The sequence below is a fragment of the Aquila chrysaetos genome, chromosome 12 (assembly GCF_900496995.4).
Source record: "Aquila chrysaetos chrysaetos chromosome 12, bAquChr1.4, whole genome shotgun sequence".
NCBI classification, from domain to species: domain Eukaryota; kingdom Metazoa; phylum Chordata; class Aves; order Accipitriformes; family Accipitridae; genus Aquila; species Aquila chrysaetos.
The window spans coordinates 12389410-12412557 of NC_044015.1; the positions used below are offsets into that span (position 1 = coordinate 12389410).

A 23148-nucleotide genomic window follows, 5' to 3' on the forward strand; every position below is an offset into this window, starting at 1 on the left:
TGAGGCGAGGGGCAGCGGCGGGCCGGTGGCCGGCTCCCGCCGGCGGCCGGGCGGGCGGGCCCAAACGGCAGCCCTCAGCCGCAAAGACCGCGAGGGAAGCGTCTCCTTGGCCTCCCCCCGCCCCGGCAGCCGCCGGAGGTGCATTTTTTTTCATACAACCCCCCCCCAAATTAAACTACCTCACACACACACACACCGACCTCCCGGCGATGGAAGGGAAGAGCTTCTTTTATTTTCGTGACAAGCTTTTTTACAAAGTTATAAGCAAGATACAATGTGTTTCATATCCTGTCCTTTAAAACCCGCAACGCCACGAAATAACACGGCGGTAACATCCCCCAGCCCACTCCCCTCGGCGCTCCTAACCCTCAACCCTCCGGGTGGTGAAAGGTGATTTATTACTGCTCCTAGTTTACAAGCGAAATAATTCATTCCAGGTAAGTGTAGGAAATTCCAAGAAAGTGACAAAAATTACCGAATGGGTGGATTATTATAATTTTTGATCAGTGGTCCAACATAACCTTGCAGATTGCTGACCTCTAACTTGCTGTCACCTCTACTGAAGTCTGGTTAAAGACGAGAAAAATGCTACTCTATCCATTTGCAAACATCTGAATGTACAGAAAACATCTACAAAGGCAAAAAAATCAGTCCCCTAGCCAGGAGGAACTTCAATTTAAATTGTGGAGCAAGGCAATGTACAGGCTAAATCTTCCCTGTTCTTTCCCATCCTACTTGTGAAAAACAAATATGCTAAGCATCTGTATTCAACAACTCAGTTCTTTAATATTACAGGAAAATATTACCCAGATCTAAGCCTGCCATAGAAATAACTCAAAAATGACTATGATGGGAATGTTTATGCTAAATACTTTCTGTATGGATGTATCTAATTCATATTAGCTGTAAACGGCTTTTGTAGGAAATTGCAGCCTTTTTTGCAGTCGCTGTCTTGCTAGTCCTCTTTTGTACAAACCACTCTATTAAAAAACCATCATGTCCCCTAATTTTAGCATGGCTAAGAGACTGCTGCTGTTTAACTGTAAAGCACATGTTATAAATTTGAAGTCACTTAACATTCAGTACCAATTAGAAATAGCTAATATTTTGTAAAAACAAAGCAGCTGACAGTGAAATAACTAATGATTTGTAAAAAACTTGGCTGAGAGTGGTTTGTGTGTTTACAAATTAGTATTTTTGCATGAAATATAAGGAGGAAATGATTCAAAGTACTTTTGCAAGGAAAACATATGGGATCTTAATGTTTCCATACCACAGTATGGCTTCTGGAATAAATAGGAGTTGCATTTATTTTACAATAGTGACGTTGCAGTTGGTCCAGTTACCCAACAGTGTTCCTTACTTATGCAGTAATATTTGCCTGTTCCTCTAGTGTCAATTCTCTGTTAGTATTATAGCATATTTTGATAGCATTAAATAATAGACTTTGCACAGTTTGTTGAAGTAAAATGCCAACAGGTATTATGCTCTCAGCACTTTGTTATTTCCTCTATGGGTGTAAATCCTGCAGTCCCTACTCTATTTATCATTAATCTTTGCTGCCCTGTACTGTATTATATTTATTCAGAAACAGTCTGAAACACCAGGCCAAATTTTTAAAGTGCCTTAAACTGACCTTTAAAGTGAGGTCTTGAACTCTAAAGCCCAATTTATTAAAATACTGTTTTGCAAATCCAAACTTTTCTGTGCACAGTCTGGAAATTGTGCATGCAAATAATGCATATAAGCAACTTTATGCATAGATCATGATTTGATACGGAAATAATATGCTAGCTATGAAAGCAATAGGTGTCATTTTAATAACTGCTTTTGAAAGGTGATTCTGCCCTCCAAAATCTAAGCATGTGTGAATAACCTTTGGCTGCTTTTTGCTTCAGTTAACATTTGTGTCAGAAATTACATGCAATGATTATGATATTTCACAATTATTGCAATTTATTACATAATTTCTGCACCTAAAAATGCTTACAGAACTGGGTAACTTGGTAAGAATGGGAATGGCAGGACTCTTAATATTCTGTATTAGATAGCCATAAATGAATATATTTTATGGTGGGAAGTAAAACAGAAAGATGCTGCCTAATGGTTATAGTTATTGTAAACATTCTCATCTTTCCCTTCCATAAAATAAAACAAAATAAAATAGCCGTAAAGTGCTCTGGAAGGCTAAATAACCCAGAAGTGCAGAGTGGGACTGAGAAACCTGCTCCCATATTTTCCCCATTTTAAATATAGCAATAAGAGAAAAAAAAAAATCAGAACACTTGCTTGTCTTTATTATCCATCAAAACTTTAAAATAATTAAGTAATCAGTTTGTAGAGTTTGCATAGAGTGTGGCTTTTGAGCAACCTACTAAATTAACTATTTGGTTCTGTTTAACTACTAAAAGTTTTATTTATTTCCCATATACTGCATGCAAATACTAAAAGCATCGTCGAATAGCAACGTATGTACCAACCACCTAAGAATCATAGCAGTACTTGTCAAATCCATGCATTTAAAAATCATGAGCTACTCCCCTGCTAAAACACCTAAGAAGAGTTACGTTGTTAAAATAACTTTATAGTTGGGGGTGAGCTGCTTTTGAAGCATTCAGTGGTCACATTTTCTGATTTTTTCTATAACCATAAAAGGTAGCAAGTTTTAAGTGAAAGATGAGGTTCCCCAACAATAACCTGGTTTTAAACAGTGAGGGCTTTAACCAAAAAGAAATCTATCACCTATCAGTCAGGAAGATATCTGTGCTAAAACTGCAAGAGCTGGTAATACCACAACAAAGCCCATTTCCTCCAGCCCCAACCCAAGTAAGTATTCACAATTAAACAGGGATTACTGGACTAAATAAATCCTGCAGGGCTGGGCTGAAAAACGCTTCTTATTCTTCAGAGTTTTGTTGTGCATAACTATCTTCTCTGTTTTTTTCTCTGAAAATATCTTCTCCTTCTGTGCTTTTTATTTCCGTTTGTGAAGATGATTCACCTTCTGGCTTCCCTTCACCCTCACCAGTCTCCGTATCTCCTGTGACCTCTACGGCGCTAACCTCGCCCTGCTCCAGCACCAAAGAAACTGGCACATCTAGCAGTCCTGTTCTTGGGTTTTCTGTATCCAAAACGGGCACTTGCGTTGTGTCTGCATTTTCAGCAGGATTATGAAAAAAGCTTCCTACCTCCACTGGGATGGCATGGCTATTCCCTGCTCCTCCTTCCTCCCCATCTAATCTTTTGCCTTCAGGCACATTTTCAGTGTGCTCCTCCGGCTGCAGTCTATCACTTTCGCAGCTTTCCACACCTGTGTGCCAAGCGCTTTGCTTGATCTCCACCTCTGCCTTTGCCTCCTGAGGCGTATCTGAGCTTTCCACCAGCCATTCTGCTTGTGCCATATTGCAGGCCCCCTTGGACACATTCACTAAATTCGTACCATCTGTCCCCAAACTACATGAAGATGGTCGGTCCTCCTTGAACTCCACGCATTCTGCTGGGTCTTTATTCATCATCGTCTGGCTCACCTGAATTTCTGCCGCAACCATTTTGCTCAACTCATCATCCTCTTTACTGTGCTCCTGCAACTTTAATATCTCACCTTCACAAATCTCCTTTATGTTCTCAGCTGGAGTACCTGCTGGTATCTCAACCGTTACCATCAGCAAACTCCTTATCTCATTCACATCATCAGGGAATTTACAACTCTTTCCTTCTGACTTGCTTTCTTTTTCAGGATTATCCCCAAACCCACCTTTCCCTGTGTTTTCATCCTGGGAAATAACCCCTGTCTCAGTACTTGCTCCTTGGTCATTGCTTTCTTTTCTACTATCCTCTTCAAGCCCTGTTCCTACCACATTTTCACTCTGAGATACTTCTTCCATAATTTCTTTTTCTATCTTGATTTTCTTTTTGGCATTCCCTAAAATCTCTGTTTCTGCTACGTTATCATGTGGGGAAGTCAGCTTTATCTCAGAAACTTCTTCCTGTGCTTTGCTTTCTTTTTCAGTGTCACCGACAAACACAGCATCCATTGCTGTTTGACTCTCAGAAGTTACCTTTTCCTCCACTGCTCCTTTATGTACCTTAAGTTCTTTTTTAGGGCTGGCTCCAAAATCTTTCACTGCAGTTTCAGTCCCAGGAGCTACTTTTTCCTCCACAGCTTTTTGCTGTGTCTTAAGCTCTTTCTCAGTGTTCGCTACAAACTCTGCTTTCACCGTGTCTTCATTCTCCAAAGCACTTTTTTCCTCTGCAACTTCTTGTTTTCTAAGGGTAGCTGAAAGGGACTCCCGTTTCTCACTGATGTCTGTAATGACCACTTCTTCATTTTTGCTTGCCTGATGACCAGCCATATTAACAGCAGTGACTGCCTCTTTGTCTGATGACTTTCTATCATCACTATCCTTCTCCCAGGAAATATTTTCTGTCACAATGAGTGTTTCATCACTTTGAGTTTCAGTGTCTGACATCTCGGCTCGGGCAGTGGAAGGTTTCTTTGCGGGAGTGGTTTGTGCTGATCCTGAAGGGGTCTTCAGGTCCGTTAAGCTGGACACGCTTTCACAGGGCATATTCAAGTTATCTTCAAAGAGGTTGTGCTTCTTCATAATGGCAGCTTCTTTTATCACTAGATAAAACAGAGAGATCAAACTTTTGGAAAGACTGACAGAGGTACCTTGAAGAAGGTACACTGTTTTCCTGAGTTTCTAATGACATACATTTTGATATTACAGAAAACAGTAATTTTCATTTTCAACTTGTTTTTTTAGTTTACATTTCTTCGGGAGGTGTGGGGGGGGTGTTTATCTGTTCTGAAAAATGGAACTTCAATATTGACCTAAGCATTGCTGTAATAGAAAAGTACGAGAAGACCTGCGATGCACAAAGGTAATGTTTCAATGCAGAAGTATTTACACTGCATATATAAATAAAAGTGTGCTTGTTACATTAATTACTATACTGATATTTTTGAGCAGGAATGCCAAAGAGGGTCTATTAAAACTTGCTGTGCAATACACATGCTTTTCTTTTATCTAGGTTCTAGACAGACAGACAGATCCAGAGAGATACAAGTGGTTTACATATCTATATATGCCATCAAGAATAGTTTAGTTTTCTGACTCAAAAGCAGAGAGATCTGCAGGGAGTACTGCCCTGGCATCAGTGATGTACTGAAAACTGCATCCAGCAGTACATTTCATTTGAGGAAATTAATTTTTGCTGCCATTAGATATCACCAGGCCTTAGCAAATAAGAGCATAATTTCACTTGTTGGCCCAGGGAATCAAGATAGAATGAAGTTGTCATAATTACATTTTGTTAGAAATAGGCTTGTGCCAAGCTATCACTTTGAGTTTCCCAGGTTTAGTAAAGTTGCCCCATAATCCAGATTTTAGGGCTTGCCACACACCTTTAGTGAGCTAAATGAGAACACTGCAGCATTGTAACCACCAGTCTTTGGGAAAGTGGGACGTGGGTCTGAAACAGCCAGGTTAGGACTCTGGGGAGCTCTGAAGCAAGAGCTCATGGGCCAACGGCCAAAATGTTATTACTGTCACCTCAAGAATGTTCTCACCTTTCAGGGTTTCTTCAAGCAGTGTCTGATATAAAATCTCTTCATACACATTCTCTACTTGGATCACGCTAGTGTAATCAGCAAAAATGAACTGCTCGTATTTCTGCAGCTCCTGTGCAGATAGAGAAGAAAGGAACAGATATATAAAAATGAGAGATTCTGAGAGTACTACTTCAACAGCGCACCTTGGACATGCCATCTAGCTGGTCTTGCAATACTCCTTGCTGGCGCTTGAGGTGACCTATTTGAACTATGAGTAAATGAACTAAATAAACAATTTATTATGCACTTATCAAACAGTATTCTTGCACTACAATTACATTTAAAATCACTTCAGATAATTGCCATCTGCACTATAATAAACAATTCTGAAATAAATAGCTGGTGAGGAAATGTCTCGCTCGCTGTTTGTCCAAGGAGGCAAATCCATGGTGAGCATGGGAGATACAGGGTTTGGTTTTGTTTTTCTAATAGGTGTGTAACTTTTCTAGCTTACTGATTTATATGCAATAGCTATCTAGGCAATAATTGAGTCATTATCACTAAGCAGCTACTTGGTGGTCTATAAAATGTAAATTAAATGACTGCCCACTTCTAGAAGAGGCGCCTACATACAAACATCTGGTGGTTTTCAAGTAAAAGGTCAAGACTTGACTGTGCTTGTCAACTGTGCCACACATTTGTTTCTGGATCTGGCTGCTCATTTCTGCAGAGGCACAAATGCAAAAGGCTTGTGGGAAGTTAAACAGAAAGGTCCTGTGGGAAATTTGCACCACCACTGCTTCCCCCCTCCGGCATGACAGAGACACCATGTGGGACTCCACCCTCTCTACATGTATTCAAGGTGATGAAATGCTTGCCCCTGTGCATAGACACCATGTTTTGAAGGCACTGCTGACACCCTACAAGGGACTGTTATTTGGGGGATAGTAAAGAGAGTAGTGTGACATACAGAAGAGAGTGATTTTAAATATATCTTTGTAAGTTGTAAGTTTTAGTAATCCATACTTAAAGACTTGCAAGCATAACTTGGCAAAACACTTGGTCTTAAACTTGTTTTTGAAACTGAAACAAGCTGGAGAGCATCAGCAAGAGCAGCACACCATGGGTGAGAGCTTACAGCTTCCGGACACTGATGAGCATCAAGGGAAACAAAAGGGCAGAGGGGCCAGGATGGCTTAGGGCAGTCATCTTTCAGCAGGTACAGTGAAAATGCAAGAGGATATGCATGGGATTCAAGAAGGGTACAGACTATTTATTTTGAGCCAAGGTGAATAGAGTTCCAGCTGGCCCCTGATGTAACCACATTGATAACATCTCCATGAAACTCTGGTAGACGCATTTGCTGATTATTAAGCTACCTGTAAGGGCAACAGAGATCATCTCCATATGTTTGTTTCCTGATTGTTGATGCAATTACTTCCATTTAAAATCACTGAAAGCAAGTGCACGGCCTGTCTGCTTGCTGGTCCTGCTGCCCAAGCAGGCATTTGGGTTTGAAGGAGGTCGTCAGCAGAGGCTGTGTATGGTCACAGCCATGCCTAGGGGTGCTGCTGAAGAGGAAAGTGCCCTCTCCCACAGACTGAATTTCAGCCTGCAGCAGGGCTGCTGAACACAAGGACAAGCTCATAACCTACAATCATAACTGTCAAGAGGAGTCCAGTTTGAGGGGACTTCAGATCTTTAGGGAAGAAATGAAACAGGGATGGGCAAAGGTCTGCAACTCTCTTCGAGAAAGCAAGCTGTATATACAGTTTCCCTGTTTCCTGAAGTCTTCCTCATGCTCCACATCTACCCGATCCACAAACTGGCAAATCTAAGTGTCATTTGGCTGAGCAGACAGCCAATCTGCACAACTCCCTGGGACGAAACAACTATACAGAGTTGAGGATTTACTGACAAGGTGTTAATCCTTCCCTGCCTTTTATTACTGTTTCTCTTGTTTAATCACATAAACCTACCGGTTTGCACGTTGAAGCCAGTGTCTTTTGCATTGTGGGCAAAGTAATCTGTACCAGTGCTTCTTGAAATATCTTCTTCCGGATAGTGCTGCTGTCATAATCATATTGCTGTCAAAACAGACAAAAAAAGAAACAAGCCCAAATGTGTTTGGGGTTATTAATCACTCACAGAAGGAAATAGTTCTAGTTATCCTGTAACTGGTGACAGGTGAATCCCAAAGGATACCACATCACAGGTGCACTCAGGGGTTTGAATTCCCATGCAGTAATTTCAGCTTTTACAAAAATACTCTAAAATCTATTTTTCTGGGATGTCTTTCCCTTGATTTTTTTTATACCTAGGCTAGAAACAGCTCCCTGATCGCTCTCTCCAGGTATTTCAGAGCTGCCTCTTCCGAGAGTAATGAATTCTAGGGGCAGGCTAATTATAAAGCTAGTAAAAAGTTATTTACCCAGATCCACAGCATCATATCCAGCTGATTTAATTGCAATTAAAGGGACTGCACATGTACATACCTTTACAAGTGTCTGCCCAGAACTGTTTTACCCCACAAATGAGCAGCTTTGCTAACTGCCACCAAATCAGTATTTCCAGCTGGATGGTAAGAGATATCTTCTTTCAAATACTGAGATAAATTCACATAAAATATATTCTCTGTTTCCGAAAAGACAGAACCCAAGGTCTTCCTGTGCAAATGCTACTACATTACATTTACCTTCAGTACTCTCAGCTTGACTTTTTCAATGGTTGTTGCAAATTTTGCTGGGTCTGCCTGGCGACTTGGAGAGAACAACTGCTCAAAAGTATAAACTGCATTTTCCATCAGCTAAAAATAATAATTAAAAAAATCTGTTAAAGACCAGTAACATAAAATTCCTACATATGTAAAGAAGAATGTTCAATGTAACCATTAACTCAAATTGTATTTTTGAGAAGGTGAAACAGAGAAAGAATAATGAGCCTAAAACCAATAAATATTTCAAGTACTTTAAATGATTGTGGAAGGGGAAGAAAAGCCTTGTTTAGCTTAGATTGCAACACTCAGTTTTGGAATGGAAAACCCAAAAATTAGATTATCTAATGCAAGAGAATAAGAAAATGAAACTACAGGCAGGTCAATACTAGGAAGTCTGCTAAGGTAACTAAACAAACAGTTTTATCAGCAAACTTACTCAGAGTAGATTAATTTATATTGTCCAAAAATTTTCTGCTGCATTTCAGTTCTCTGAAGGCTAACATGAACAGAAATGTTGCAATAAACTAATAAAATTAAGCCTTGGTATCATTATTATGCTATTATAGCTTTCTTGTATAGGTTTAATCTCATGTCACAATCCAAACTGATGGTGACAAAGACAAAAAGTAGAATCGATCATCTATATATAAAGGCCATAGACAAAACTCATTATCCCTAATAAGAAGACTCCTGTTGACTCCTACCAGATTCTAATGGTCTCAATCATTAATACTGCAGATAATTTTTTTAAAAAGTAATTAATCAGCAGCTTTCCTTATAATACAAATAATTATCAGCAAAAATCACACAGAGTGCAATAATTTCTCACAGAATTATGTTAGGCTCGCATTTGCCATATTTTCAGGTTATCCAGAGATTCATTAAAAATATTAAACCCCCTCCTCTGAAAAGATATTTCAGAAAAACAGTTCTGCAAGTGGTAATTATGTCTATTTAATGAGGTTTTGGCTTTTTTACCTAAGTGTTTCCATTCAAATTTTAATATATTCTTATTGGAGAAGTACAGGGACATCCACAGGGAGGCTGTCCACATGGCCGGGTCTTCCTTTGCATCACATGGGACCATCCCAGTCAATATACATAGCCAGCCATATACTACAGAGGACTTCTTGTAGTTTGTAAATGAATATGTACCTACTTATGGAGAAGACATGCTTTTAATTCCTCCTTGGCTAGTAATATTTTCATGAATGGAAATACGCAGTGACAAACGTTGAAGGCCGATTTTTATAACTGACTTTGCAGATATTGTAGGATTGGACTATATAGTCTGTATTTATAAATGGAAATGGAGAAGATGGACGTTTACTCAATTTTTCCGTGCATCAGAAGGCTGTACAATAAATGCTTATGCACTGCAAGACCGTGGATACAAGAAAAAGACAGGATCAGTGTAGAGTTAAGGCCAATTAAAAGATGAACTGCTGACTTTTTATTTCAATTTTTATTTGAAGCAAATCACAAACTGGCATAGTTCTGGTGAAGTCAGTAAAGCTGCTTTATTTATGCCAGTTGAGCATTATGCTCCCAAATTTCCTAAAATTGGCCACTAGAGGATGCCAAGCTCCCAAGCCAAGGAATCCTGCTCCAGCCTCCACCGGAGCTAGAGTTAAGCCAAACGCTTCTTTTCACGTTAAGACTACGTAAGCTAGACATGTCTGACCTTACTTGTTAATAAAATGAATGTCCACGGACACAAAGTGAAACTACTTACTATTTTTATGAGAAAAATACCAGCCTTTTAAAGAGAGAGAAGCAATTAACAGCATTTTTAGAACAACTTGTGCTTTAATTTAACTTATTTATTGTGAATTTTGACTCATGTTCTGTTCAGAAAAAAACACCCCTTGGTTTGTATGGGATCTATTTTCTGTCTACTTCTTTGTCTTGACTCATGGTCTTCACTTACCGAAACACATTTTATTTGGCAGCATTTTGGAACGGTCCCCCCTGAAAGACCCAGACATGAAATCAGAATTTTATTTCTGAATAATTCTTTGGCTGCTGATCATGGCTGTACTTAGAAGACCTGCTTTTAGGAAAAACCTGTCCCAGCACTGTGCTAGAGACTCACTTTCCATATTCATAACTCCCACTCCATAGAACTGGACCAGCTTCATTTCACAAGATTACCGACTAGATTATTTAGTTTCTCAACTATGGATTAAAAACACAGGATTCAGCATAGAGCCACAAGGCCAAATCTGCCTTGTGATCTGGCAATCAAGTCTACTGGCCAGCTCCTAATAGATTTCTGGCCAGGCACCCAGAAGAAATAAAATCAAAGCAAAATTATAGCCTATACCAATATACACTAGAGGGTAAAAAGAAGTGGAATTCATTTTTCATCTGAAATGATGTAGTCACTTCAACCATTCCCATCAGAAGTGAAGTTGGTTAAAGCACCTACATGCAGCTACATCCAGAGATGTCATCTGTGTCCAAGTAATTGCCAGTTTCTAACATTAATTGCCTTACTTTATATTGATAGGAAAATAAACTATGAAGGAGAAGACATTCTATTTTGGTAAAATATATCTAAGACCCTTCCTGCAAAATCAACCCTTGAGAATGGAAATCAGGTAGATTTTAGCCACCCCATTGGTTACAAGCTCAACTTTCTCTGGTGCTGAGACACTAAGAATTCAGAACATGAAAGTTCAGGGGAAAAGATGATCCGTCCAAAATTTTTGTGCCTTGCTGAAAGACTCACACACATGCAACCTCAAGAATATAAATGTCAAACAGCTTCTAGCTGTGATTTTCTTAGGTTTTGTTACCTGTGCTTTGATTGAGAGATATTGTGGGACTCTTGCGCAGCTTTTTATCAAGATTACTTTGAAGCCGATTAGAAGGATAAACCTAACCTGTTCTCCCAGGAGGAAAAACTGGATCTTACAGTACCTCTTGCATGAAGTTCTGTGTCCTCTGAATCACAAAATCAATGTGATACACCTTGAAGCGATTCTTGAGGTCTTGAAAGAGCTCCTGGAGGAGGTTCACTTTCAGATAGCAGGGCTCCATTTTCGCAGAGTTGAATGGTAGGTTCATGAGCTGATCCATGTTCTGCATTCCAGTGGAAGAAGAACAGGTTTTGAGAGAAAGCAACCAGAGGTGAATTTTTAATAGAGAACGTAACAGTGTCCCTAAACCAAATTCTGATATCCGCACTCCAGTTGCACAAATACCACAAGACTTTCTAAATGACAAAAGCAAGTGCTAGCATACTACCACCTGGGAAAGCAAATAGTGTGTCAGTCAAGTTCTAGCTAGAAGGTCCTTGTGCTCATGTAAAAGGCTCCAAATATATTTTTGTCTTACCTCCTTTAGCTTTGTGATATCATTTGTCTTCTGGAAGTCCTGGATGATTTCATTAACTTCTTTATCAAAAAGGGAGCGGACTTCAGTGAATCCAGAACTCACTGGACCCATGAGCTCCTCTAATATGGATGTGAGAAATGGCTGGATATTTTCTGTGCAGCACTTCTGGGCAGGCTCAGAAACAGTGGCTGGGGTGTCAGACAATACAACGGTTGCATTTAGGCTACTAAGAGATACAGTGAAAAAAGTAATCTGAACTGATTTACTTTAGAATCAATTAAATGACTCCATGTTTTTCCCTGGAGTCACACCTCCACACAGATGATAAGGGTGGTGAAAGGAGAGTTTATAGTTTTATGAGTGACAACAAAACATGTTTTCCCATGCCCCACCTAAGCAAATGCTAGCAGCTTGGGGGCACTGTGAGAGCAGAGGAATGGGCAGCTCTAAGTATTGATACATACTGGGAGGTTTGCACAGAGTGTGGCCATGTTGACTCTGTAAGTCAACAGAACAACCTGAGTTTTATCAAAACAGCTCCTAAATTATCAGCTATTTATTTATTTGCTAGCTTAAGCAACATCAACTAACGTTTTGCCTGCTTTTTACACTCATTTTTTCTATTCATAGCAAAATTATAATTACTTCACATAGCAAAATTATAATTACTTCACATTAGTTTAAAACCACCTAAGAAGCCCTTTGGTTTAAGTATTCTTTGGTAGCCTATGAATTTGTCACATAACCAGAACCTGGTTTTGTGGTGCATTCCTAGACATCAAAACAACTATACTTTTAATTATGCTCATGTGACCCATGTCTTCATTACATAAGGCTGTCCAAGTGAAAATGAAAGCAGAATGAGCAACTCTAATCAGGATACGCAAAACCTGTCAGGTCTAGCTCCAACTTGAGAAGAACTGGTACTTTCACAGACACAGAGGCCACAGGTATCAGTTCCGATCAAAGGCAGCAGAGGCTCAAAGCATTTGTTCTCTGAAAATTAGTGCCTCCAGTTGGATTTTTCAAAAGACATGAGGATTTCAAAACAATGACATATGGTAATATGAGCAACACAACAGGAAACATTAAAAAATTGCTCCAAAACACAGCCGTTCCTCCACTAACCTTTGATTTTTCCAGCTAAGAAGTTCTTGGAGTTCAGAATCTGATCCATGTCTGAACGAATGGTTCCTTCCAGAGTTTTTGCAAAATCTCTGCATTCTTCTTTCAAGGTACTTAAGCCTTCTGACACCTGCTGCTGGACTAAGCCGTAAGTTTCTTCTACGATCTAAACCCAAATTAAATTAAGAAGCATAGATCAGAATCAGCACATGCAGAAAACTGCTATGAGAAACAACCACTCTGCAAATATCAGTACTTACACCAAACCAGGCCCGCTTCCTATCGTTCCTCTTTCCTTTCATTTTAGGCAGGATCATTGTCTGAAGGTTAGGCAGGAGTTCCTCCATCACAAGGTTGCTCAGGATCTATATGGTCAGAAAATTAAAATGACATGTTCACACACTGTTCTTCATCTGAAAACTGAGCACTCGCATCACATAGTGATGTGCAGAACAGGCAACCTCAAATATACAATGGCTTAGCTATCCCAGGTTGCCAGGAGGACTGGATTTAAAATATTAGGTATGCCTGAGGGAAGCTCCATGCATTTCATCTGAAGCATTTTTCACTGAAAGACTTTGAGAGACCATGTAACAACTGACAACAGATGAACTAAGATGCTGAACTAAGATGTTCATTAAATTTACTGCATGCTATTATGAAATTGCCATGTGCAAATCAATGATTGATATCAGCTGAGCAACCAGATTAAAAACATTTGAAAAGTTGGTATGCTGACTACTGCTTCCCCCAACTGACCTTGTTTTGGGACTCTCACACCTGCCCCAGAGGAGGTATCATCAAAGATAAATTGTTCTAAAGAGTCACCAGACAAAGGATGCTTCTGATAGGAAGATAATTGGCCAAGAAAAGAAAGATATGACTGTAGAAATGTGAATCTCTAGCACTTTTTCGGGTGAGCACCAACTTCACAACTCAAACAAGAAAAGGAGATCCCAGGAAAACAGGATATAGGACAGAAATGGAACCCAGAAAACAACAGTGGGTAATCTGTGAATCAAATAATTCTACTCTATCTGATTTTTTTTTCAAAAATGTGTAACATGATCCAAACGATTCATTAGTTCCAGCCTAATCCTGAGACAAAAGGCATTAAGTAGCTGTTGGAGTTTGTGAGAAACTTTTCAAGCAATTTCTTTTGTCACTAAAAGAGAACTATACTGCTCTAAAAGCAGTAAAACCTTCACAGTGTAGTATTCTTATACATTAAAGTCTCCTCCCAACACCTCCAGATTCTTGAACAAAAAACGTATGAAATATATAACCTAAGAAGATATTCTGTGACAAAGGTGCACCACAGCAGAAAGGCAGGGGGAAGAAAAGTGTCAAAAGGACTTCTACACATCAAGCATTTGTGATGGAATGTAGGAAAACCAAGGAAAAGATATCATTGCCCCATTTTTTTATTATTTCTGTAAGTATATTATCAGTCTATCATTGCTGTATTTTTCTAAATTGACACTGAGTACTTTTCTCCCTCAAGAACATTTTCACTCTGAAACAGGGTTCAGTGGTTGTAGAAGAGATGCATCACCCTCTCTGATCCCAGCATCTAACTGGCAATTCGGTCTTGCAGATGGCTCCGATTAGAAAGAAAAGACATCAGACTGGGAATACAGATGATACCAATTTGGGGGAGTGGTCAATATGCTGGCAAGCAAGGCTGCTATTCAGAGGGACCTAGATGGGCTGAAGAAATGGGTGGACAAAAACCTCATGAAGTTCAGCAAAAGCAAATGCATAGTCCAACATCTGGGATAGAACAATCCTGTGCACCAGTCTAGGCTGGCAACAACTGGCTGGAAAGCAGTTTTGCAGAAAAGGAGTCGGGCATCCTGGTGGACAAGAAATTCAGCATCGGTCTGCAGGGTGCCCTTGCAGCAAAGGGCAACAGCAGGTCGAGGGAGGAGAATGTTTCCTTCTATTCAGCATTTGTCGGACCGCAACTGGCATGGTGTCCAGTTTGGGGCTCCCCAGCACAAGACAGATCTTGCTGGAGTGAGTCCAGCAGAGGCCACCAAGATGGTCAGGGGACAGAGAACATAACATGAGGAGAGGCAGAGGGAACTGGGTTTGCTCAGCCTTAAGATGATAAGGCTCAGGGGAGACCTTATTGCTGTCTACAACTACTTAATGGAGGATGTTGGGCAGACAGAGCCAAACTTCTCTTGGAAATGCACAGGGAAAGGAAAAAGGCGATGGCTACAAGTAGCAACAAGGGAAATAGTAATCAGGTATTAAGAAATATTTTTTACCATGCGGGCAGTCATGGGAACAAGTCGTGCAATCTCCAACCTTGGATATCTTCAGAACTCAATTGCATAAAGCCCCTAAAGTTGGCTCTTCTTTTGAGTGGGGGATTGGGCAAGATAACCTCCAGAGATCCCTTTTTAACTACATTATTCTGTGGTTCTCTTGGTAGCGTAACCCACCTTTGTACAGAAGAAGCATCAAAGTCTGGCTTCTTCGATACAGAAAGAATGAAACAGTGTGAGATGGATTCCTGGTTTCATTCACTGGCACCCATTTCAGAAGTTTTCTTCAGAATCACCCACTCTGTCAGGCTTTGCACTAGATTTGAACTACAACTTCTTTCTTGCCCATCCCATTCAGATGCACCAAGCTGGCAATAAATACACAGAGTTACAGGCACACATCTGGTTTTGAAAGTCTAGGCTTTCCTCTCCATTTTTTTATTTATGGACACTGTATCTCTAGCCTGAGAAAGCTGCAAGACCTCTCTTTCTCCTGTGCTTTCCTCTTGCTGTTGGCCAACGAGGCAAACTATGCAAGCAGAGAGAAGCAGTTCATCATGGGACCTGCCCTATTTCTATTTCTTTGTGATCTCGGGTCTCTGAACATTTTTCCTATGGAGGCATCTATCAGTGCTGGAGATATATGCTGGATTCTTGAATTTCTCTACTTAAAAGCGTCTCAGTTTTGAACTAAAGACCTCAGTCCCTTATTTGGTTCAGTCATTACTCATCCTCATGATTCAGAGGAGAGAGGGACATATTTTATTTCTGGATGTATTCATTTTCTGTTCATAGATCTTGTCCAGGTATGTTTGTACTGGCCCACAGTTACAGATGCACAGCTGCCAATTTATGACAGAGGCAATACTATCGTGCACGCACTACACAGAACAGCATATAAACCTTTCATCAAGGCTTTTTATCTGCCCCAACTGTACAGCACATAGGAAGTTGTCCACAGCCTCTTGAAAGCTTTGAAGTGCAGTAGATAGCCTGCAAATCACAGAGAGATATAGTAACCCTATAAAAAAGCAGACAAAATGCATCTTAAGGTTCTCTACATATCTCATTTACTCTGGGTAAAGGATTACTACCTTGCTCAACAGTTTCAGTAAAGTCTCACAAAGTACACAGTCCTCCTTCCTCTCCAGTGGGGCTTGAACAGAGTTTATGCTCAGTGACGCATATTTGAACCCAGCTCTTTTTCTTGCTTCAACAACAGCCCAGCACAGTCCTCATTGAAGGATCACTGCCCTGATGCACCCAGCTGCTGGCTGAGCCAATACAGAGTGCAAAAACACCACTCAACTTTACATTTTCATCATGCCAGTGCTTTTTTGTTCGTGCCATTTCATTTGTGTCAGTGCTTTCTGACATTCAACCTCATGTATTACAGCTGCCTGAGTGGGCTTTAGGCATGCACCAACAACATGATAGGGAAATGGCAGGAATTTAGACAGCAAAAGTAAGTAAGAAAGGGCTCTGACTGCATGCCATGTAGTGGAAAAAAAAGTGCCTCCCAGGCATAAGACAGCCCCTACAGAAATATCACACACAATACCCTACTTACAAATATACCTCTAATATACCTATAATATGCAATACCCTATTATTGTTGTTTCGTGTAACTTAAGTACTTATAGATTATGCCAGAGCACCACTTTAGATTCAGCTATGCTGACTTAAATACCTGTCAAAACCAATGGACTAAGTCAGGTCCTAAACTGATGGGTCACTTAAAAAAAAATCTCATGAATAACCCAAACTGGAGCACCACAGACCAAATAATGTGACATGGATCAAACATATTCTGAAGAATCTGAGCTCTCCAGAAACATTTTTAGGAATGCTGGATTGGCTTTATGTTTTTGTACTGAAAGGTACACTGTAGGGGTCTGGGGGGTTTTAATCGCTTATTCAGCTATCCTTGATTTACCAATATGTTATTTCTACGTTCATGTAGTACTGATCAATGGAGTTATGCTAGTATAAAATTGGTGTGTTGTAGTGCTCTCACTATGTGGCTGTACCGTTGCTTATAACAAGCGTTGTCAAAAATTTCCTGGTTTTAACCCTATATTTCAGCACTTAACCTACAGAAATACCATCTACAATTGAATTCATCCTTTATTAGTAATGAAACCTTAAAAATGAAAAAGAACAAAAACAAAACCAGGAAAAGGAACTTTTACAACACAAAAAAACTTTAGTAGGTCTTCAGCCAAGTGACTGGGAACTTGCTAATATTACATCCATGTTGCAGTACCTAAGCAGAAATGCATGAGCTAACGCTGCAGAGATTCTGTCATTATAAATAAATGTCAGGGAATATATTTATCGGCATTCTGCAGAGATTTTTACACCAACAAATTGTAGCTTGCTTGTTCCAAACCATTCACTTAGCTTGGGTATTTGCCTAAAATAATTATTATATTTGGTCAAAGCAGGCATGAGAACACACTATACTTACAGAATGAATTATTACTAAGAAGATAATAGTGTAACTAGTCTGGATGTCTTCTGATTACAGTTCTCTTGAGGTATATGGGTTATGAGTAAGTAGTTGGCAAGCAATATGAAAAATAAAACATAAAATGAAACTAGCGCTATAATAGCTCCATAACTGGAGGGAGGAGGGAAGAAGAGAAAAAGCCTTACTCCCTCCACTGGAAGGATGGAACTCCTTACACTAAGGAATTTATTATCCGATGTTAGCAGGAAACTTCAATCCCTGACATGATGGCACAGGGAAAGACAATGTTTATAGATTCTTCTCCAGTCTCCACATTTTTCAGCATTTCAAAGGTAGACTTCTCCTAAAAGAATAATCTGGTTTCTTAAAACAAAACCCTGGATTGTCAACTCTTCATCAGGCTTTCTTCCATTTTCCCAAAGGGAAGCCAGATTTCATTATGGAAAACACCAAGCAGCTGGTACTAAAGTAAATATTTGCTGCTGAGTGCTCAGTGCTTTGGAAAAAAATTATAAATCAGAGCCCACATAATGTCTCAATTGCACTAAAAGACATCTGGAGTGATGCCAGGGGGATCGATGGAGTTACTTCAGCTACCATCAGTGCTCCAAAGCTGCTCACTCAGGTGCCCAAATATGGACCCAGACCCTGAGCTTAGCATCTCATTTCTGAAGAACTGAACTACACAAATTTTTGGTGTTTAAGTGTGACTGTTACTATGCAAGACTGTTTCAGAAGTCTGGCAGAATAAGTAGGTCTACTAGTTTATCCACTTGGGACTAAAAGCTTCATTCCCAAAGAACGGGAAAAAGCAAAATGAAGAGATTCTTCAAAATTTATATTTAGCTGCTATTCTGTTCTTTGTAAAGCCTGATCTCCTTCAATGGCATCTGGAGGCATTAGAGAACAAGCAACAGGGAACTGTTGTGTTTAGTAACAAAGGTAATAGCAACAGAAGAAAAAAATACCTCTTACCTACAAAATAGCTGTCAGGAAAGACAGAAAAACAGCACAGCCCAATGCAGCTGACAGCGAGTATCTGCTGCATACAGAACGTGGGTTCTGAGTTTGGTGTGTATTGCTTTTGGTCTCACTGATTTACTAAAACTATAAACAGCAGCAAATGTGGTAGCGAGATGTTAGCAAGTGCCTTGTTTTAGACACAGCAGTTATTCACCAACTGACCCTTGGCATAAAATTACCGTAGATCTATGAGCTTTTTGTGGAAATGTGGCCATCACTACATTTGAGCACAACACAACTTTAGTTCACGGCACGCTTCCTTTCACTTTCTAGCAAAAAACTGAAAATGGGCTTTATTAAAAAAGAATCACCACTTACATATCAGTAAGAAGTATCTTGAAATCTTGGGTATTTCTACTGACTAGATTTTTTTTTTAAAAATGCCATTTTTTCCACAGAGGCTTTACAACCTTCACTATCCATCCTCAGAGCTGCCATATCCAAAGCCAGAAAAAAAATCCAGAAGATATTCTTTTACCTCTTTTTCGTTGCCAGTTATCATTTCCCACATCCCATAGTGGCCTTTCTCCTGCCGGAAGAACTGAATGGCTTCTAAGAATGCCTCGACTTCATACGTGGTCTGCTTGAGAAAATCTAAAGAAAACAAAAAGTAACACAAAGGATTGACCCATAAATAACCTTTAAAAAATAACCATCCTTTTTTGATCCATTTTCCTGTTCCATGTGCATCTAGCTGTAATATTTTTAAATAATTTACTAAACCTGAATGTCTGAAGACCTTGGGCTTTCATTAAGATTTAGAAGCATAATGTTGAACTATCACATTGCACATATGAACCATCACAAGACATCCCATCTAAGTTGATAAGTTAAACCAACACCAGCAGATTAATATGGAGCACATGATAAGGTAAGAATTTTCCAGCAGCAAGCCTTGTCTGTGGTAGACTTTGGTAAGGCAGTCATTAACATAGGAAAGCTCATCCCTTGCCTTTATACCTATGAGCAGTGTAAGATGGCACATGGGAAGACTTTGACAGCACGTACCAGGGCCAAGAGTTGGGAGCTTCTGCTTCTTTAATTTAAGATAAGAATTAAGAATTTAAGATAACAATAGTCAGCTGATTGCAACACGTTGTACGCCCTTGATAAATTGCTAAACCTTGAGTTAACATTCCCCAATAATCTTTTATTTCCTTTGTTTTATTAAGCAATTGATGATCAAGATGATTTTTCATGGACATACCATAAAACAGACCTGGACAAAGTAAGGACTGTGTTCATAACAATTAAGCACAAAAACTTCTGACAAAATCATGCTGCTTTCTCTAAATATTTCAGGAATGCTTAACCACAGCTCCAGAGTATCTGGTTATCGTCCACGGCTAGATGGTAGCTCTTCCCAAGAACAATATGGTAGCCTGGGGACAGTCTATTGTACAAATGAGACCACAGCACAGAAAAACCTGAGAAGCGGCTGAGCTAGTTTGCTCTTACAAACTCCAGATAACCAGTCGTGCAACAGAAATTACATCTCATGCAATGTGTTCTTTCCAAACTGCTAAAGGCTTTCAAGAGAGTTGCAGCCAACACTCTCCTTCACATGAGAGTGCACAAAACCACAGGTAATTAAGACTGCAACGGCAGTTACACAGCAGAACTAGTTTGTCATGATTTGGGGAGAAACAGTCCCTCTGCCTCAAACTGTGAAAAAGCTTCCTAGAGCCATCAGGCTGCTTGACAAACCTGAGTAAGAAAAACCACCACTGAAATACTTCAGGAATCAAGTGCTGTGTCTTTGCTATGAAACAGAGCTTCAGGATTATTGTGAGGATTATTATCTTAAGGGAAAAACAAAGCCACAATAGTTTATTGTCCCCTCATCAAGGTTATCTACTTGCAGCCTTGATCAGCTGAAGTCCTGTTGTGCACATGTTAGGAAGAAAGGAGGGAAGAAGAATAATGTTAATTCTCTCAAAGATAAGTATGCTGCTTTAAAAGATACTGATATGTATAAACAATTGTTATGTGAAGAGTCAGAGAGTAAGTTCTCAAGCCTTGCCTGTCAAGCAAGACACGTCTTTCGACTTGTTCATGAAACTTCTAAAGAGAGAAGCTTTATAGGAGGCTTGCATACATGCCAAGGGCAATACAGGGATTATACAAATTATGGGAAACACAAAGGATTAACACTACAGTCATGCCTGAAATGTCTCCTCCATATGCTTTACACAAAAACAAAAGCTACAGAAACCTACAATTAATTTCATCAATGCTTCACCCTGACTACTGCTTGAAAACAGCACTGTATAGATTTTATCTACGTGGCGGGCAATGAGGTTTCAGAACTGCTACGAGCCCAAATGTCAGAATCCGCCCTTTCAGAGTTTCCCCTGGGCATAATTATTACTTCATGAAGGTATGTTATACATACTGAGGTGCAGTAAACACTCTCTCAGTGCCACTCTATAGATACCGTCCCTATTTGGCAGATATTTGGAGGTCTAGAGAGATCACACAATTCTTCAAGCTCACGCAATGATCAAACAAGAGAAAAACGGCCAGGTAAAATCCCAACCATATCTTCACTGCTACCTCCATGATTTATAGCATTTTTAATAGCAAGTCGCAAACCAGGATGCTAAAATATCAGTAAAAGAGTTGTAAGTCAGGCTGTTCACTGCCAAGAGAACATCCCCTGATGGCAGCTTTAATGAAAGAATGGAGTGTTCCACCTGAGAAACTGGTGAAGCATTGCATCTGAAAGCTTTTGTCCTCTCAAAATTAAACTCTGAACATTTTGACGAGAAGAGGGCCAGGCTTGGCTGGAGGAAGGAAGAACTGCAGGTCCTGCAGCCATCCAACCGTGACTCACATGTTTTCCTTCTTCACAGCTGTGCTCCCTCCTAACCAAAAGGGACAACGGACCATCCAAAGGGCTGGATCTTGGACCTGCTGAGATGATCATGTGCCAGTGCTGACAAGAGTTTACCCTCCAAGATCATCAAGTTTTAAACTCCATGCTCAAAGGAGTATTTTCTCTCTGTTCTGACTGTTCCCAACCCCCATAAAGAAGTGGGAAGAAGATGCTGAAAACCCAAGAGCGATTAATTTGAATAGTTCATGGGAAAAATATCAAGCTGTAAGTACCATAAAATCCCAATCACACATTCTTTCCTATGCCAGTAAACACTGGAGAAAAACACAATTATGGCAGTCTTACTACAAAAACAGCTCAAAGTAAAAAAGGAAGCTTTATACTTCAGGGCTACTACAAGTGCTTAATTTAGGCAATTTCATTCTCACTTTCCATAGGAGGAAAAGATTGCATCAGCGATAAGGCACTGAACAACTAGATCCATCCAGTGTTGGGCTGTGCAGAAGCTGTTGGCGAGGCACACAAGACAGAGGCACATTCATGGGATATGGCTCAAGAAAAGTGAATTGTACCCAAGCTGAAAAGAGCTGTGGTGCACATCCTCCAAGATTTCAGCAGGGAAGAGCCAGGGCTTCTGTAAATCAGAACTAGCAGTTTATGAAAAGGCTAGAGGGCTGCGGCTGGCTTGGCAGCCAGCTCCGTTATGCCATGGCAAAGCAAGGAAAACAATGAATAAGCTGTTGGGGTAGCCCTGCTTGCGTGCAAGAGAGAGGATGGTGCGTGGGAGATGGAAGCAGATGCTGCAGCTGCAAACAGGGCAGGTGGTAAACCCCAGTGGTATCAGGAACAATTGTTCATCAGCAGAAAGGACGACGTGTGCTTCACTCTCCTGAACACCCTCACAGGGGCTTCCCCTTCAACAAATCCGGCTGGCATCTATCACGAGTGATGCATCTGTCCCTCCTGTTTGTAGAAAGTGGAGCATGTTAGGGGAGCTTGCTGCAGTGGTGGCTGTAGCTCATCCTTATCCAACTGCCATACAAAGCCATAAAGTTTACTGAATGTCCTCCAGCAAAAGGCCGGTGAGGCTTTACAGGTACCCAGACTGATGCTATGTGCTTAATCCAGGCTGGTCTGCACTTGGAAAATTACCCAAGCAGCTTCTCCAGCTGCTAATGAATATAATATCAGCTTATTTGTGGACAGCAAAACAAAATTCTGTTTGTTCTGTTTAATTTTAAAATAAGAAAACCCACCTAGAGACTCTATCTTTACATACCCAAGTATGGAGCCTAATTTTAATAACAGATAAGATATTGCTAACCATAGATTCCTCTTATAAACATAACAGAATAATTGCTATAAAGCTCCTTTTTAAAAGATGGAAGGACATCTAGAAACACCATGACTTTATAAATCTCCCCAAATTTGAACATCTCTCAAAGGCATGGCTGAGTTTGTTCAGTACTGCAGAAAGCTGTCTGCAGGAATGAGCTTCCTTGTAGGTATAAACAGTTTAAATCCCTCTTTAAAAAAAAAAAAAAAATCTCAAACCTTAACTCACCAAAATGATACACAGAGGACCAGGCTACTCGACACCCACTGAGTGCGCTTGCACCTGGTGCAGAAGTGTTAACTTAGATGGTCCCATTCCTCATTTCAGCAATATCTGATGGTTCAGCTGCTGTGGGACTTGCAGTTGCCTAATGAGGTGCTCCAGGCTATGAGCTGCAGCTCCTTCTCTGTCACTTGGCAGATGAATGTTTCATCATACGGGCAAGTAATGAGGAAATCTTCAGT

The 23148-nt window shown here is 40.1% G+C and overlaps 1 protein-coding gene across 3 annotated transcripts in view; it reads right to left on the reverse strand.

The window, feature by feature from the left end:
• Window positions 1-210: 210 nt before the first annotated feature.
• Window positions 211-23148, reverse strand: part of NIBAN1 (niban apoptosis regulator 1) — a 70273-nt gene continuing 47335 nt past the window's right edge. For all 3 annotated transcript variants that reach the window (XM_030033158.2, XM_030033156.2, XM_030033157.2), the window contains exons 6-14: window positions 18988-19103; window positions 12998-13102; window positions 12741-12903; window positions 11613-11800; window positions 11196-11357; window positions 8250-8360; window positions 7534-7641; window positions 5573-5684; window positions 211-4624 (exon numbers count right to left, since the gene is read on the reverse strand). In XM_030033158.2, coding sequence (XP_029889018.1) covers window positions 2898-4624; window positions 5573-5684; window positions 7534-7641; window positions 8250-8360; window positions 11196-11357; window positions 11613-11800; window positions 12741-12903; window positions 12998-13102; window positions 18988-19103 — 2792 coding nt within the window. In that variant the 3' untranslated portion in view covers window positions 211-2897. The remainder of the gene's footprint in view (window positions 4625-5572; window positions 5685-7533; window positions 7642-8249; window positions 8361-11195; window positions 11358-11612; window positions 11801-12740; window positions 12904-12997; window positions 13103-18987; window positions 19104-23148) is intronic.